We start from the raw sequence: 19,654 nt of genomic DNA, 5'->3' as shown, positions 1-19,654 counted from the left end.
GGCAAGTAAATAGATAACTTTAAAAATACAATAAATACAGATGACGTATTCTACGTCGTCACTCTTATTTCACATGGGCACGAAATAAAATATGTTAAGCATCGATTGATGTTGTGCAAATAAGATATTCCATCTCAACTGATTATCTAGGTGAAATGTCATGATAAAAAAAAAGTTTTGCTGGCGCATGGGCAGGCAAGTGCACGGTGCTGATGTTACCACCCACATCTGCACAATGATGTCACTGCATCCAACAGCGTCGAGCTGGGTTCCGGCATCACACTGACGTCACGCTCCCCCCTACCCCCACCCCAAATGTGTATCCCACGCAAATGCACGGGCAGTGCTAGTTTTGCAAGTACAACTCGATTTAAATAGATTTGGAATTATCTACATTTTTGTTTTATCTGTGCAGTCCCTCCGCCCTATTACCCCAAATAATCGCGAGTCGGCTGCACTTCATACTTTGTGACTGCTCTTGCCAAACTCAGGGGTTGGCGCAGGACGAACGGAAGCCCCACCTGAGCCGACGCTCCATGGCTGTGGCGCAGATGTTCCTCCAGCGCCGCTCGAGGCCGCGCGTCGCCTGCGACAGACCGTCGCTCTCCGCCTTGCCGGCGCACGCGTCGCAGTCCTGCAGCAGGGCCCCGCACGCGCCCAGAACCGACGACACGCTGGCGCTGTGCTCCTCAATGTCTTTCTGTAGCTCCTGCGGGAGACAGATGGAGAGAGATCGGACCAGCGAGACGAGCCGCACAGCTTCATCCCTCCTCCTGGGCACCAACTTCCAGTCAGCACCAGATGTTTACGACAACAAAATAATATTTAGTTAAGAGAAGCAGAGGTGGTCGGATGCCTCTGAAGTCTAACAGTGTAAAATCCCTGAGCCAGTACCGTTGAGATCCCAAATGTGAATCTGCTTTTTTCTATCAACATTCCAATCTCTATATCGGCATTGCATGACAAGATCAATTAATTAAGAGGAAATGGCAAAAAAACTAAGACTGGCATTCTGAACGATGGAAACTGTTCACCGTCATGTGGGAACACAGAGACGAGGGAAACCACTTGCGAAAAAAAACCTATAGTACCGCTAGACAAGGCTTAATAGCCTAACAGCAACATCTCAGTCCGTGTGGATTTTAGTTCGGGGAAGACAAAGTCCCTTGAGCAGGAACCTCGGCTGTATTTCACACATCACTTGCTGCCCGTTGTTTACGCTCTTGAATCCACTGGGGACAGTTCGAAACGGGGTACAGTTTGAAAGACTGCACAGATTTGCGATGCGACAGTGGCCCTTATGTAAGCGTGTGCAGGCCACAAGAGTAATAAGATCGCATTGCAGTGGGACCAAATCAAATACCACCTCACAAAAGAATCCCTGTGCGTGATTGCACAAACACGCTCTGGAGGCAATGGTGCACCTGTTTCAGCAGCTCAATAGAGAAAGGTCCCATTTTCCTTCTTGCCGGCTTAAAGAGCTTGGGTGTCTCATTGTGAGTAGGGGGTTGGGGGTCCCGCTATTACGTGGTCACTGACTAGCAAAGCGATTCGCCTTCATGCAATCCCATCCCTCGGCAAGACAAATAAATCTCGACGCGCTTCACAAGTCTTCCATTATTTAAAAGGTGCCGAATATAATTACGCACAAACACACCTTTGATCTATCGAGACTCGCCTTTCAAAAAACGACGCATGAATGATTTATAGATTTTAAATATGCATTTAAAAGACCCATGTTTATGCATCTCAGTTGACGGGAATTTGCGGGGTTTTGTGATGTTGCGTTTCATATGTTTTTCTAATGCATCCCTTGTAAATCGTGCCGGGACAGTACACTCCCTAACAAGACCGTGTGCACACCACAGGCGAAGTTCACTCGCGCCCCAATGCTAAAAGCTCACTCCTCGCTGACCGAACGAGTGTCAAGGCGCCAAGCCCACGCTTGCGTGACGGACGTGACCAGCGTCACGCACAGGCGGGGCGATTCGGGGAGAGGAAAAAAAACCCACTTCAAACTGTTTACTATCCAACGTGCAGCCGTCATAAGGGACTTTGAGAGACCGTAAATAAGCATTAACTTTGCTATATATGCAAACTTTACGCCAGTCAGAATTCGACACTTCATTTCCATCTGCACTGAGATTGCTGTTCTGTTTGTCAGTAAAAAAAGGTTAGAAGGGATTCCAAATGAGCATTGAGGCAGTGCTCATCTACGCTATGCAGCCCTAGGCCAGTGGTGGAAATTCCACATTATGATGGCAGGGGTGAACCTATCCATAGCACAACCACTTTTAACTTGCCCGCAAAGTGGTATTCATATTGGCCCCGAAGAGATGATGGACTTTAATTTTATTAAATTTTTTATTTTATTTCTACATACGTGACTTTACCGAAAAAAACAATGAGCATAATGTCTGCAGTCACGAAAGCTTAAATCCTAGATTATGATGGACTGAGTTGACCCCCATCCGGGCTTTTAACTGGAAACCTTCCAATTGTGAGCCACTCTGCTGCTTGATTTCTGATTGTACGTTTAAGTTATTATGTTTTTCAACACGTCTAATGACTTTCACAGAATACTGTTAATGTCTTGGAGATGTTAGCTATTACACAGAGCAAGCATCTCAGTGCCCCTTTTTCCATGACATCATAGTTATTATTATTACTACGACCAATTTACCATGTATTCAGTACAAAGGGGCATCCATTACCTGCCACCACACGCATACATACAGCCCGCATTAAAAACACACACACACAACAATTACCGTACAGCGTAAGCAAACAGAGGCAACATCTCACTACCGTACCTGCAGGCGAATCCCAACTTGCCCCGAAGCTACGATGCACTCAAGTCAAAGTACGCTCCAGGCACCATGTCGTCGCACGGCCGTATCCACAATTAATTTCATCCCAACGCAGAATCCCCAGTCTTGTCACATCCACACTCGGGAACGTCTGTGCGCCCCCCTCTCTTTCTCTCGCTCGATCTACCACTCTCCCTCCTCTGGGCGGTTGGAATAGCGAGCTAAGCCGGCTGCTAGGGATACTGTTCACGTGGATACAGGTGCAGGTTGGCTCCCACGCCCAACCCCCTCCACATCGCCACCCCCTTACTTCCTCCCTCCATCCGCGCCGTGGCATTCGACTATGTCTTGACTACGCCCCAGCGCAATCGAACGAGCCAACAGGTGAGCGAGCTTGTGCCACGCTGGGCTCGTTGTCTCTCACCCTGTCCCACCCTCTGTCAGCCCCACCCACTCCCCGACACAACCTGTTTGTTTTCCTTCCATCGGTTTACACCTTTCCTTTAAAAATACTGATCTACGCAATTCTCACAGCCTTTCGATGCTCTTAAAAATCTAATCTGTCCATTATAAAATACGCCACGCCGTGAAAGTTTATCAAATATATTAGCACGGCCACATCCAAGAGGCTGCAACGGTGGCTTTATTTCATGGTGGGGTGGTTTGGACTGGTGTTTTGGGTTTGCATTGGCAAGGCTGCCGCTTTGAGAGGCGGTCTGGATGCTGGTCAGAGTGATTTGGGAAACTTGGCCATGGTATGACTGAAGGCAAGGCGTCTTGCAGGAATGCAAGCATGTCGAATGGGTGTGTCTTCAATCCCTCTCAAGAAAGAATACAATGGACCATCTTAAAGGGTCCTGATTTGCTTGGCTTATTTTTGCAACAGAGCAGAGAAACAACACCTACTGTGTTTCTCAGCTTAACTGGGGTGGGTTTGCATTGCCAGTGAACGTTAGGTTCGAGACCTCAATTTAGTGATTGAGCTCTTAAAAACGCATCTGAAGTCTACCAGTGCTGAGTGGGATTTTTTTTGTCTTGGTGCGATTCGTAGATTTGTTGGTTAAGAGTTATTTTGAGTACTGAATAAAGTTAGCCCACCAGATGTTTGTTTATAGACATGTTTGCAACTACTGTGTCTGACTGTCATGAGCTGCACTCCAATAATAACAGTGGCAGCCTAGCAATGGAACGTGCCAGAGATGACGTCCATAGAGGAGATTGAGCGATTAAATCGGTTCATGTGGCGGCGTTAGGCGGATTGTTACATTGCAAGATTGTGAGAGTTGGTGGCAGCTTTTCATCTAGCAGTGGATTGACCATGGCTGAAGCTGATGATAATGATGATGGCGTAGACAATGTTCTATTGAATGATTCATTTACTTAATGATCCAGCAGAGCCACGCTGATTTGTAGGACTCATTTTCAGGAGGGATCCTGCTGCTGCATTGGGTTTTTACTTTAGATATTTTCAGACAATAAATTCGTGAGTGTTTACATGAGTGGGAAGAAACCGGAACAGCCAGAGGCAACCCACACGTGCAAGGGGGGAAACACTATCCCCGTACAGACGGAAATGGATGGCAACAAGGCCACACGCTGTGCTGCCTTCTCCTGGTGAGTCAGAGTACGGGCACCTCCTCGACGCCCTCGGGAAGGGAGCTTCACAACTTTGCGCAATCCACCAACCCTTGCCGCTTCCACATTGCTACGTGCATAGCCACCACCACCAGAATATTTTTTCCTCCCAAGAGGTAGCAAACGGGGACCATAAAATGGCAATCAGCAGTTGCACACCTGTGTGCCCTTTGGATACTTCATGTTTGCCTGGCCAGCATACGCAGGGCACGAAGTGCATATGGGTGTGCAGGTGCTGGTGGTGGTGGTGTTGTGTTTGGGAGATGATGTCACTTATTTACAGCCGGCTTCATTTTCCACTGTTAGTTCAGGGTGGTGCCCAGTGGACTAGCTCTATGCGAGTCAATTTTGTATGAAATCCGATCATATGGCACTGTGGGCAGGGTGCATTGTGTCTCACGATCAGCAGAAAAGCAAGTTCAACGCATGGTCAGGGGTCGAATCAGGCCACCACCATCGTCATTATAATGATCATCATCAGCACACCGTTCTTACCATGATCACCATTGCTGTAATGATCATCGCTGTCATGAGCATTAATCAACCTTAGTCATCATCATCCCCCTTACCACCATCATGATAATTATCATTGTCATTATCATCACCACCCTTATAATAAATGCAGTGACCACGATTATTATCGTAATCCCTGTGGGGGTCAATGATAATAATCGCCACTTTCTGGAAAGTCAACAACGGTCATCTGTACGGAGGCGTTGTCTGCCAAAATTCCACTACTGGCTCAGCACCAACCATTGATGGCTGCTGATTTACCCTGGAGTACACGAGTACGGAGTCATACTTTCCTATTTTCCACAGAACTCCAAGACCACGCCATCATTATGATTTAATGAGGAATGAAATGAAAGCTCATAATACAAGTCAATTTGTTTTATGACGTTGACCACTAACTTGATAAGTTGGCTTCACAATTCTAGGGCTGCCAATAGGCTCAACCATTTGACGTGAGCCCCGCAACCCCATTTCAAAATCACACAACGGAGAGTGGTGAAGGGACACATGGTTGATGACTTGTGTCAGGTGAGTTGATGAGGGGCAAGGGTCAGGTGAGTATTAGACAAGCTGAATTGTGAGTGTCAGGTGAGTTGCTAGTGAGTGGTGCTAGGCGAGTTAATGCCTGATGAGGGGGGTCAAGTGAGGGTCACGCGATCGTCGTGTCACCCCGTCCAGATTACGGGCTGTCAACTCGTATTTTCAATGATGAGAATCTGCGTGGCTGTACTGTGTTACACTGTGTGTAATAGCCGGCGCTCGCTGCGAATCGGCAAGAGCGAGCGATCTCCGAGCAGGAGAACGAACGTGCGGCGCCGAGAGGTCAGCCGTGCCATCGCCGCCGGCTCCCGTTGCCGAGCATGTACCTGCTGCTGCGCCAGCTTCAGCTGGATCTCGGTCGCCTCGAAGTCGTGGTAGACGATGGGCTGCGCCAGCGTGGCCTCCATGCAGGCGAGCCAGGAGCGCAGGCTGCCCATGGCACTGTCCAAATGCTGCTTGTTGCCGCTCACATCCTGGAGCCAGCGCACCCTGCACGCCGCGCACGGCACGCGTCGCTCAACACGCGGTCCGACGCTAGCGCGCCACGTTGTGACGCTAGCGCTCCCCGTTGTAGGTCACCGATGCTCGCTGCGCTGAACCGGCCGGTGTCAACCCCCAGCCGTTTTGTTTTTGTTTTCAACCAGCAGCATTTCACACGTTATCTTCTGGCACCATGCAATTGTGAATTTGTTACTTAATTCCAGAGTGCACCAACCACTGTGACAGCACCGCTCCCCCATCTAATATATTTATAGAATATATATCCTGTGCATTGTTGATGAAGGCTCTCCCATGCCGTGTGGGTTGTGGGTGTGTTATTAAGCAATGCCTAAGAGTACTGGACAGTGTGGGTTGGTAAATCCATAATTAAACGGTCTACACACGGATTCAATTATCCAGATTTCGTAAGCCGAGTTAGGATAAGCCTGGACAGTGTCTGGATGGTGGGCAGCAGAGGGCAGTGCACCATAATGCATTGTTGTACCGTACGTATATGCTCCCCGCTTTCAACAACGCACACTGACCAGTGCAGTGAAGCACGGTAAAATCCACCATGACCTGCGAGACCCTCTTCCAGCAGTGGGCTGGCAAAAGGGCGCTATTTAAATCCTATATGAATAGAATAGAAAAGGGCTGTGCATGTAAATTGTGAACATTAAACTTCACACACCCTTGCAATTACAAACACAGTAATTAACAAAAGTTTATTTAAGTTAAATTTTTTTCTTCTTCTTAACCCAGCAACCATTTCAGGCACAGAGCTTCACACATGCAACCCGTGCAGTGGTCTCACTAAATCAGAGGCCGCGACAACTGTGCTACATCGTAAAGACGCACAAACACAAGTCACGCTGAGCAGGCGATATTAAGTTACTGTCCACGCCACGGGTTTTGTCACCCACACAAAGGCTCCAGGGCATGTCACTGGACGACGTGCAACAATGCATAGCGCAGGGAAACGTATACATACGATACATACGATACATTCTCATGTCCACCCATAAAAATTTTACTCCAAAAGAATGCATGAACAAGAGGACAACTATAGTATCCAGCAGCTAAAATAGCTTGAACAGACCGACGATAAACCTGCCAACATTACAGCTAGCCAACTCAGCGGCTTAGCAGCGACTTTTTGGGTTTCCCGAGCAAAACATTATTTGGCAAATCTCGTTACTTCAGGGGCGAGGACATTACGTAGATTTAGGAGGCATCCCAGGCATGTTTTTAGGCTCCGGTATCAGCTAATGTTCTTCCAAGATGTCTGGTCAGTATGTAAGAGTAGACCAAAAATGCCCTCTCCAGAGGAGGTATTTTTCTAGCACTGTAGCCACGGCACTTCCACCAGCAGTGGAGTGGAGTGAGGAATTGCTGGGCTGTACCTCTTCCAATCAGTTTATGTTTAATACTAGTTCAATTGTGCAGTGATTTTTTTTTGACCGAGACAGTCCATCTCGTGAGAACGTGTGACTTTTTTAAAGCGCGTTTGACGATTTCCACTTTAAAGGCGTTGGCAGCACAACAACATTTACGCGTGTGGTCCGTTTAATAGCGCACAGCCATCACGAGGATTTACGGCCGGCACCTTGGTGGCGTCTTTAACGATTGCTCTACTGGGAATGCCTTCAGTGTCCACCGTCCCCCAGTCACGCCAGCTGTTGTTGAAGCCTACATCGCATAGATCCCCCACCCCGCTGGGCCAATCCGGAACTTAAGCAACTTGTGTGAAAATCTTTTAAATCACCCTAATAATACATGTGTAACTGTACAGCCCTTTTGTCAATCCACTGCTAGAGCGAGGGTCTTCCCATATGGTACGAGTTGTCAAGATTAGATTATCATACTTCACCACACTGGTTAGAATGGGTTTGGTTAAGGCGGAGAGCACAGTACAGTACAATAGATGTTGCTGTACCGACTCCTTTGCTGACGTAGCCCAATAATGTTACGTGCCACTTTGGAATACAATGTGGGGCTTATTTATGGAGCGTGTCAATTGCTTGACACGTGTACACAAAACCGAATACGCCCTCACATCCCAGTGTGCATGTCAAGGCAGTTCGTCACCAGATAGCATTTTGCAAGCATATCTCCCTTATCAAGAAATGCGCCACACACCCTGAATGGCGTATACTTTGCCCAATGTGTAATCCAATCAAAACTCATGAGAAACCCACATCTCGAAATTGTCTGCAATGTCCGTTCAGAGTCACGGAGTTGTGCAACTATTCAACATCCCACGGAAGAGGTACTCAGAATGGAGATCACAGAGAGCGTCATCTCATACACAGGAGGTGAGAAACCTCGGAGTTCAGTTTCACCAGTCATTATCCTTTGAGGCACATATATATTGAAGGTGGTTAAAATGTCATATTTCCACCGAAAAAATATTGCCATAATGCATCACTTCCTGTCACCTGCTGACTTGGAGAGACTGGTCCATGCTTTTGTGTTATCCCAACCCGACTATCACTGGTTGGGATACTGAGCAAAGTAATGGGCAGAATCCAGCTTGTTCAGAATGCAGCTTGCTAGAGTGCTTACACCACGTACACCACGACGTGAGCACATTACACCGGGCCTCTTATCCCTTCCTTGGCTACCGGTCAAATTCCGAGTGGATTTTAAGATACTGCTATTAACCTAACAGGCTTTAAAAGGGCTCACCCCACATTGCTTTGAGGAACTAATACATTTAAATATTCCATCAAGGTCCTTAAGATTTTCGCATCTCCAACTGCTCAGCACTCCCAGGGTCGAGGTTGCGCTCTTTTGGTGATCGGGCTTTTGTTAGCGTGGCACCCAAGTTATGTTGGAACGCCTTGCCCACTTGAAATCAGGCAATCGGAGTCGGTAGATATATTTAAGCCTGCTTTAAAACCCCATCTCTTTAAAGTCGCATTCTCTCTCTAGCTTGGTCGGTTGGCCCTGATTCTGTTTTTGTTTCCTGCTTCCCATGAAGTGCACATTGTGGATCCTAAGATGGAATGCGCATTATACATTTGAATTATTATTATAATGGAGCAAGTGTGAGGTAGTTACTCCGCCCATATTTGTTTACATTTGTGAAACATTAACATTCAATTGAGTATATCAGGAAAGAACTATGATTTTAAGTTTGGGAAACATTGCATCCGGTTTACGACGGTTACATTTACGACGTCACCATCAATTTACAACCCATCATCCAACACAACTCCTAACAACATTGGAACAGCAATGTTTCTACAGTGAAACGGAGTGGAAATTCGGTGAGGTTTACTTTTCAAAAGGTCAAGTCACTTCAACAGAGCAAGGTAATACGAAATACTGGTAAACATTTATAAAAAAAAAATATACAGATGTGTAAATTTCAGTGAAAAATCTCACGTGCAGTACTGCACTGTACACTCATCATTATTGACCTGTATGCACGTGCGGGGGTACAACAACACTGAGCACACACAGCAGTGGATAAAGGCACGAGTTTTCAATGTAGAGCAACAGCGTTAAGCATGATCGGAGCAAGTACGCCAATCCGTGGAGCAACGTGGAGGATATGAAACAATAGCATCAAAGCCCAGTTGCAAACGCATCGACGCACAAACAAGAATAGATAAAGAGAGAGAGCTCAAACTAATTCGCATGCTACAAGAGCCCAATGAATGATGGTTATACTGTGTAACAAAAACATATTTTTTTGTTCCTGGATAGTAAATCCTATTTTCCAATTGCTTATGCCTCAAAAGTACAGAACATGGCTATTATTCCCCACAAACTTTGCTTTTGCGACCAGGACAGTGATATTTTGAAATGTACCTATTTTTCAATCAGAAAACGTGTACATTTGTGTCATTCCTTCACATAAAGCCTTGGTCACAAAAGCAAAGTTTGTGGGGTAATAGCCATTTTCTATCATTTCAGGCATAAGCAATTAGAAATAACACTACCCAGGAACATAAATCGTGTTACAAGGTTACGATTGGGTGTAAGAGGACCTTTGCTCTCAGCCTTCATAGGTTACAAATGATGCCCCAAGCCATCGCAGACGAGCGCCAGGGCATCTCCTCGTTTGTTCAGTTAAAATAAACACCACTGCTCAATAAGCCTTTTATTTACTGATCACTTAACAGATTAGGAACGAGTTAAAAACAGAAACTCTCAAAAGGTCCACGCCATCGGCTTCAGTCAGAAACCGGCTCGGCTGTGTTGGGCCGAGTTTGTGGAGGCATAATTGAGGTTTTTTTTTAGTTAAGATCGCATAAATATAAATGTGTCGTTAAACCCGCCACCACACGACACAGCCAATTAGTAAGGTTTGTCACGTGCAGATTGCACGTGTTGTGGATTTGCTCTCCGACATTTACAATCTTAGTGCAGATTGTAAATGTTGTGGATTTGCTCTCCGACATTTACAACCTTAGTGCAGATTGTAAATGTTGTCGATTTGCTGTCCGACATTTACAATCTTAGTGCAGATTGTAAATGTTGTAGATTTGCTCTCCGACACACCGGTGTGCTGCATTAGTAACGAATTGGCACGTTCTCTTTACGTGCCACTAAACCTAATTGTGGACCTAGGAGAGCTTTCCCTCTTTAGCCTGCCATTCAAACAGCGCATCACAAACATCCGGGCTCAATTATAATTGTATAATTGTGTCATTAGCAATGCAATTTCTGCAAACAATGCTGTTGGTGTCAATGCAGTACAATTAACCCACGGATAAGACACAAGCGTGGAGAACCCCAATGTTATGCAATGCACAAGGCAATAACGTACACAGCAGCGATAATCACAGCTACAAAAATATGAAAGCAGGCGTACAGATGAAAAATACTGCACGGGATTCATGTCTGCAGCATGAATGGGACACCACCTGAAATGACCCTGGTTGTTAAAGACGACGGCGTGCAGCAAGCAGTAAAACAGCAACCGCGAGCTTGTGTTTGCATCGCTCTTTGAGTCGAGGTGCTGCACTATGCACACGGAAGATGACTGTAAAAGCCACCCAAACAACATCTGCTTGTGCAAAGGCATCATACGGCACTGAACAGCTTGGGATGGAACGCAAACCAAAACCGATTAAGACTTGTAGGGAAACGACAACGAAAGCCCGCTTCAAGCTTTGCTATAAATACATTTAGGCCGGGGACCGTCACAACATTCCGAACAAAAGGCAGCGGGGAAAAGCCATGCCTCCCTCACTTGCCCAACAAACATTCCACTTCTACAGAGGCCGCTGCTGCTGCTGCTGCTAGATTTCCATCACACACACACACACGGGGTGGGTGTAGCATCTCGGGAGGACGAACTCACGGACTCGTGGTGGGAGATCGAAAGGCGGTCGAGAAACGTCCCAGCTCAAAGTTAGCGAACTCCATGTCCGTGCCGTGCCACATCAGCCCCACGCCATCCTCGTCCATCTCTTTCGTCTACCTCTCTCTGTGTGTGTGTGTGTCACACGGCCTTTCCCTCCTCCATGTGTGCCTTTTGTTTTACACACACACACAAACACCCACTCCCTCCCTGGACGAGTCCGTTCTTCCGACCCCTCCCCCCCCCGAGCAAACCAAACACGACCCAGCCCCCCACACAAACCCGCTCACCCACCCACCAACCCATCTGCCCGCCCATCCACCAACCCACCCACTAACCAACCCACCAACTCATCTGCCCGCCCACCCATCAACCCTTCAACTCACCCACCCACCAACCCTTCAACCCACCCACCCACCAACCTTTCAACCCACCCACCCACCCTTCAACCCACCCACCAACTCATCTACCCGCCCACCCATCAACCCACCCACCCACCAACCCTTCAACCCACCCACCCACCAACCTTTCAACCCACCCACCCACCAACCCTTCAACCCACCCACCCTTCAACCCACCCACCAACTCATCTGCCCGTCCACCCACCCACCCATCAACTCCTCTGCCCGCCCATCCACCCACCCACCAACCCACCCACTCCGTGGGCTCAAACCACGGGGGCAGCCACATCCCTCCCCAAAAGCCACCCACCCACTCACCCACAAACTCCCTTCCCCTCCATCCACATCAACTCTCCCCGCAACAAACCGAGTCGAGTCATTTGATCCGCGGTCCCGTCCGAGCAGTTTATATATTTTTTGGGGGGGTGGGGAAGTAACAGAGGAGGAGATTGCTTTTGAGAATAAGTGATGTAGCAGCAACTCTCCCACTACCATCATCATCTCCTCCACACCCCCCACAGTCATCTTCACAGAGTAATTAAGACGCAGGCAGCGCCTTGAGAGAGGCCCCTGTACCAAATCCACTGCACCACCAAGACACCACGACTCCACCAAGGCCTCCATAAACACCGCACTGTACTAATAACACACCAGCAGGACGCATATTTGAACCGACACCAGGATACACTGCGATCACACTGCTACACCACCACTCCTCCTCCACGCAGAACGATAAATAATGACTGCAAGAAGACTTGAGCATTAAATAATCGGTGTTTTACGCACGCAAGAGGCTGAGACAGCAGCAACACGCAGGCTGCTTGTGGCGTTGATTGTTGTGGTGGTGGTGATGATGATGGTGGTGGTGGTGATGGTGGTGGTGGTGATGGTGGTGGTGATGATGATGGTGGTGGTGATTATGGTGATGATGGTGGTGGTGATGGTGGTGATGATGGTGGTGGTGGTGATGGTGGTGGTGATGGTGGTGATGATGGTGGTGGTGATGATGGTGATGGTAATGGTGATGATGATGATGGTGGTGGTGATGATGGTGGTGGTAATGGTGATGATGATGGTGGTGATGATGGTGGTGATGGTGGTGGTGATGATGGTGGTGATGGTGGTGGTGATGGTGGTGGTGATGATGGTGATGATGATAGTGATGATGGTGGTGATGATGATGATGGTGGCGGTAATGGTGATGATGGTGGTGGTGATGATGGTGATGGTAGTGATGGTGGTGGTGATGGTGGTGATGAAGGTGATGATGGTGATGATGGTGGTGGTGATGATGGTGATGGTGGTGATGGTGGTGATGATGGTGATGCAGGTGATGGTAGTGATGGTGGTGGTGATGATGGTGGTGGTGGTGATGGTGGTGGTGATGATGGTGATGAAGGTGATGGTAGTGATGGTGGTGGTGATGATGGTGATGGGATGATGGTGGTGATGATGATGATAGTGATGATGGTGGTGATGATGGTGATGATGATAGTGGTGATGATGGTGATGATGATAGTGATGATGGTAGTGATACTGGTGGTGCTGATGATGGTGGTGGTGGTGATGATGATGATGGTGGTGGTGATGGTGGTGATGATGGTGGTGATGATGGTGATGGGATGATGGTGATGATGGTGGTGGTGATGGTGGTGATGGGATAGGAGCAGCAGCTGCCTCTCTAACATCACCGCAGCAGCAGCATCAGCATCTCACGGGCCTCCTCCTCGTGCGAATCCGACACGGGAGCGGATGGCAGCGGCACCCAGCGTCTAACAACAACTCAGTGACGGCGCGATCCGTTAGGAGGTTAAAGCAATGATGAGAACAACAACAACAACAGTGACATGATGAAGAAAGACAAAGGCGGGCGGGCGGGGGGAGTGAACTAAATGAGAGGCGTAACCGGAATGCGGATCGAGATCCACGGGGAAGGAATCTGCCGGGGGAGCGCGTCCCACGGTGGGAGCGGATACGTCGGCGACGAGGTGGAGGTGGTGGTGGGTGAGGAGGTGGAGGTGGGTGAGGTGGTGGGTGAGGAGGTGGTGGAGGTGGTGGGTGACGAGGTGGTGGGTGAGGTGGTGGTGGGTGAGGTGGTGGGTGAGGAGGGTGACGAGGTGGAGGTGGTGGTGGGTGAGGAGGTGGGTGAGGTGGTGGAGGTGGTGGGTGAGGATGGGTGAGGTGGTGGGTGAGGAGGTGGTAGTGGGTGAGGTGGTGGTGGGTGAGGTGGTGGTGGGTGAGGTGGTGGGTGAGGTGGTGGGTGAGGAGGTGGAGGTGGGTGACGAGGTGGAGGTGGGTGACGAGGTGGAGGTGGGTGAGGAGGTGGTGGAGGTGGTGGGTGACGAGGTGGTGGTGGGTGAGGTGGGTGAGGTGGTGGACGAGGTGGGTGAGGAGGCGGAGGTGGACGAGGAGGTGGAGGATGTGGACGAGGAGGTGGGTGAGGAGGTGGAGGAGGAGGGTGAGGAGGTGGGTGAGGTGGTGGACGAGGTGGAGGATGTGGGCGAGGAGGGTGAGGAGGTGGCGGGTGAGGTGGTGGATGAGGAGGTGGAGGAGGTGGTGGGTGAGGAGGTGGTGGGTGAGGAGGTGGTGGGGAGCAGGGACGAGGTGCTGCCAGCACGCGTACAGTGCGACGGGTGGGGGGGCACCTCCTGCTCCCCATGGCCGCCGCCTCGCCACGCTCGCCGCGCAGGGAAGCCGCACAAGACACACACACCGATACACACACACACCTACACATACCTACACCTCTACACCGCTACACACACACCTACACACACCACCCACACACACCGCTACACACAAACACCACCCACACACACCCCGACACACACACACCCACACCGCTACACACACACACCCTCACCGCTACACACACACACCCTCTACACACACACCTACACCGCTACACCCACACACACCGCTACACACACCCCCACCCAGACACCCCGCTATACACACACCACACCTACACACCCCGCCACCCACACACACCCCCACACACCTTACACACCCTCTACACACAAACACACCACACACTCCGACACCCTCTACACCCACACACCACCCACACACACCCCGCCACCCACTCACACCCCCACACACCACCCACACCCTCTACACACACACACACCACACACACCCCCACACACCTTACACACCCTCTACACACAAACACACCACACACTCCGACACCCTCTACACCCACACACCACCCACACACACCCCGCCACCCACTCACACCCCCACACACCATCCACACCCTCTACACACACACACACCACACACACCTTACACACCCTCTACACACAAACACACCACACACTCCGACACCCTCTACACCCACACACCACCCACACACACCCCGCCACCCACTCACACCCCCACACACCATCCACACCCTCTACACACACACACACCACACACACCCCCACACACCTTACACACCCTCTACACACAAACACACCACACACTCCGACACCCTCTACACCCACACACCACCCACACACACCCCGCCACCCACTCACACCCCCACACACCATCCACACCCTCTACACACACACACACACCACACACACACCCACACACCTTACACACCCTCTACACACACACACACCACACACTCCGACACCCTCTACACCCACACACCACCCACACACACCCCGCCACCCACCCACAAACTCTGCGAGCGAGACGCGGGTGGTGGTGGTGGGGATGCCGCGCGGATCGCGAGCGGCCGCCACTGTCGCCCTCAACGCCAAAATAACGACCACGAACTACAACAACAACTACTACAACAACAACAACAGCAGCAGCAGCAGCAATCCACTGGAATCTAATCGCCAATTAAATCGCAACTTCACTCTCGCACACACGAAACATGTACCAATTAAAAGCAACGAACGAGGAGGAGGAGGATGACGAGGAGGAGGTTACGTTGGCAATATATACCGCTTCACGCACGGCTGCCCGGCTTCGCCAAGCGGATTTGAACTCGGACAGACGTGTTCTTACTTCCCACACACGCCTCCTTCTCCTCCTCTACCCCCCCACACTCACACTCTCTCTAACCCTCGTCTAGCACACCCCCACCCACCCACACGCACTCAGATCCGGCATCACCCCCACTTTTGCACCACGACGCGACCACATTACCACGTCACAAAGCCACTAAGCGGCTTGGCTTGGCTGGCGAGTTGGTGGTGGTTGTTGTTGTTGTTACCAAGTGAGTGGGCCGGCTGCCTGGCAGCGCCACTCATCCGTCGGTCTCGGGTCCCAAGGCCCTCTCCTGTGTGGCACGTGGAGTGGTGGTGGGGGCTCTTGTGCCAACGCGAGCCGCTGACCTCCCGCATGGGTGAAAAACCGATTTTTTTCCAGCGGCAGGCATCGGGTTTTTTATTTAATACAATTAAACCCGATTTCGGGGAGTTAAAACCTGGTTTAATGAATACGAAACTCTGATCGGCTTAGGCTGCTTCCTCGTTGGTGCTGCGAGCGTAGAATGCGGGCTGGTTGGTCTTGATGAACACGAGCTTCTCCACAATCGTGGGTGCCAGTGAGTTCCTTAGCTTGGAATGGATGAAGCCCATCGTTGAGAAGTGCGGTTCTGCAATTAGAACCAATTAAACCGGATTTCTCCCAATCTCAGATGATCGGGTTTAATATAAAAAGACAATTAAATCCGATTGTAAAAAACCCGACTGTGCCACCCTTGATCTCCCGAATAAACTTACATCGGACACCTCCCCCCTCCCAATCCACTCGTCATCCGTCAATTGGTGAATGGTGATAAAACGTCAACGAGAGAATGGAAACTGGATGTTGTGGTGGGTCTGTAAGCGGTATGCCGTGGGTGTTCCAAGACTTACTTTGGGCTCAAACACATCCCTCTCGCCTTATTCTGTTCTAACGCATTCGTGTGATTCGGTGGATGTAGGATTCATATTCTTGGTTCTTTCAGTAAAGTCAGTTAGAAGGGAAATAATAAAATAATAAAAATATTTTTACAATTATTTCACTTCTATGTGACCTTACCGAAAGAACCAAGAATATGAATCCCTGCAGTCACGAACGCTTTAAATCAAAAGGATGTAGGATTGTTGAATTTAGGATTGTACTCTCGTCATAGTGCCTTATGCCGATCATCCCTACCCCAAGCCAGCCTAGAAGCGTTCCGGAGAATCGAGTGAGAAATTAAGCCCCTAGTGTGAGTGTGGGATTAATTGTAGATTTGAAGTTTTCGTGACTGCAAGGATTCATACTCTTTAGTTTTTTCGGTAAAGTCACGTAGGTAAAAAAATTAAATAAATTAAATCACGACGTTTCGGAGGCAACACAAGCTTCCGTCTTCAGGTGGAACCGTCACAGCAAGTGATACAGTAATTTTGCCGTGTCAAGTGATACAGCAATTTTGCTGTATCAAGTGCTGCAGTAATTTTGCTGTGACGGTTCCACCTGAAGACGGAAGCTTGTGTTGCCTCCGAAACGTCGTGATTTAATTTATTTAAATTTTTTACCTTCGTGACTTTACCGAAAAAAACAAAGAGTAATGTGGGATTAGTGTGGAAAGGGAGGGAAAGGCATATGACACCCCCCACCCCCCCACACTTCATAAGTTTATTTACGAGGGGGTTAAGGCATATGATGTGTACCCTCAGTAGGCTTCGTGGATACCCTTGGCGGCTCCACACAGGCCAGCGAAATTCAAATGTAAATCGTTCCCAAGCGCGGAAGAGCTCGGCTCAATTATTGATTTGGAATCTTTATTCACTTCACATCAGATTTGACAGCCTTGCCAAGTTTGAATTTGCTATATAGACGAGACAAAACGATATACGCGCGTGTGTATTCACAGAAATATGTCTCTCCACGTTTGGTTTCAATTCAGTGGCACGGCCGATGAAAATGTAAAAGGATTAACGTGGGAGACTCAACGGTTGGGCAATTAAATAGCAGTGAGGCGTAAAGTAGGTCTCTCGCGATTCTCAGGGTTCACTCAGCTGACGTGGGGAGGCTCAGCGATGGTCCCTGGCTGGGAAACCGTGCGGCTGTGACATTCACGGCGGGACAGCGAATAAAAAAAAACCCCACCACATCAACGACGACGACATATCAAAGAAATCTGGCATGCGGTAAAATTAATAGGACGTGACGCAGCATCGCGACGCACACAGCGGAGAGGCTTGTGCTTGCTGCCGAGGGTCGTTTTTTTTGTTGGGTTAACAAAGAGGTCGCTCAGAATAACGTGGGGGTCAGTACTTGGCCGAGGAACGTCTTTTCAAATTAATGAGCGGCGAAGCTGCCACTGTTGCGTACAGTAATTATGAAGGGTTGCAGCAATTCCACCCACCAGCGGATTGAGGAATCGTCCCAAACCAGGGTCCACAATGAGATTATAAAATAAAATAAAAAAATTTGCGCTTGGACTGTCTCTCTTGTAATAATCTATGTATGTTGAACTTCTTTCGCACCGTACGTAGCCAACCGTGCTAATCGGAGGTGCGGTGGAAGGACAACAAACTCAACACACGGTACAGCAGATTCACCCTACTCAGAGCCACAGACACAACTCACGGGGCGGGGGAGGAGGAAGAGTCTGGTCGCGTGAAGCGGACGGGGAGGATGAGGGCAAGGGTCGTTAGTCGTTGATCCAGATCTGCTCGTTATACACGGGAGTTTTTCCCAATGATTTTCAGGTCGTGTGGGTTGTTTGACCATATTTCGCCACGCTGGTCAGTGCGGGTTGGTGAAGGGGAGCGAGCACAGGCGAGACCGGTTCAGATATATCACTGGTCAACACACTTTTTCTGGCATAAGGTATTCCAACGGTTTTAAGGTAATTTTGGGATGCTGATTCCAAATCTGGCATCAGTTTTTGTCTTATCACATCAGGTTTTTGAGATATCAAATATTGCATTTTCAATAAAAACTGCAGAAGAAAAATATTAAATAAATGTGGATATCTACATAAAATGATATTATAAACACACTATCCTAAAATACAGCACCATATTTTAACACTAAAGCAGTCACTGACTCGCAACAACTTGCAATCATAAGTGACAGAGTTAATTTCGGGTAAAATCAATGAAAATGGGGTATGCCTATAGCATAAAAATTAGATGTGATAGAGCAAATCTGATATCAGATTTGGAATCAGCACCCTGAAATTAGTCTAAAACAACTACTCTCGCCACTGATGGTAGCCACGGTCGGCAATCCAACCTGGGCGAATGAGTTCATAGCGCAGCGAGATGAAGCTGCCAGCAAAGTCAGCAAAGTAGAACACGAAGCAAGCGTGCACATTTTGTAGGTTGGAACACGCGTTACGTGGCGAGGATTTCGTATGCATTGGTGGTGCCTGGCTGTGATCCAACCGCTGAGGAATGGGGTTGGTGGATGATGAAGAGATCACGTGTGCGAAAAACCAACTTGAAGGCCAGCGGTGGTATAATGCTTAGCGTACTGCGCTTCAGGCCTGGTGATCTTGGTTCCATGACCGAACATGGCAAAAATCAGTGGCCGGTAGGATCTTAACCTGTCAAGTGGCTCCGCCATGTCGACTCAGCCTTAAATGAGCACCTTGTTTGGCGTGTAAACATCAGAATTGGGGAGAGGAGGTCTGCCGGGCCTGGTGCTGGCCACACGATGCTATCCTGTGCCATGCTGACCTTACCAGCTGCCCATTGCAGCTGCGGAGCAGAGTCGCAAAGGCCCAAAACATCAAGCGGCCAGTAACAAACAGCACCATCACATTTGTAATAGGTAAGCGTGAACACATTTTAATTAAGCAAAGGTTAAACCCCAACAGGCTATCAACAGGCTGCACAGACTACCTTTGTCCTTGCAGGGCATCGAGGTGCCTGCGAGCCCACAAACAGAAAGTAGGTCACTGATAACCCACATCGAATGTTGTGAAAGAGCTCCCTCCACCAACACGGAGGATATCGTCACCCCACCGG

The 19,654-nt window shown here is 49.2% G+C and overlaps 1 protein-coding gene across 2 annotated transcripts in view; it reads right to left on the bottom strand.

Annotated features, from left to right (window-relative positions):
• Positions 1-528: 528 nt before the first annotated feature.
• LOC133342267 (nesprin-1-like) overlaps positions 529-19,654 on the bottom strand; it is a 71,177-nt gene continuing 52,051 nt past the window's right edge. For both annotated transcript variants that reach the window (XM_061551316.1, XM_061551317.1), the window contains 2 exons: positions 5,825-5,987; positions 529-709 (listed from right to left, as the gene is read on the bottom strand). In XM_061551316.1, coding sequence (XP_061407300.1) covers positions 690-709; positions 5,825-5,987 — 183 coding nt within the window. In that variant the 3' untranslated portion in view covers positions 529-689. The remainder of the gene's footprint in view (positions 710-5,824; positions 5,988-19,654) is intronic.

Source organism: Lethenteron reissneri, chromosome 14 (assembly GCF_015708825.2).
Source record: "Lethenteron reissneri isolate LAM-NWPU_2019-01 chromosome 14, ASM1570882v1, whole genome shotgun sequence".
NCBI classification, from domain to species: Eukaryota; Metazoa; Chordata; class Hyperoartia; order Petromyzontiformes; family Petromyzontidae; genus Lethenteron; species Lethenteron reissneri.
The sequence above is the reverse complement of the archived record's forward strand: the minus strand, read 5'-3'. Positions and strand labels throughout refer to the sequence as shown.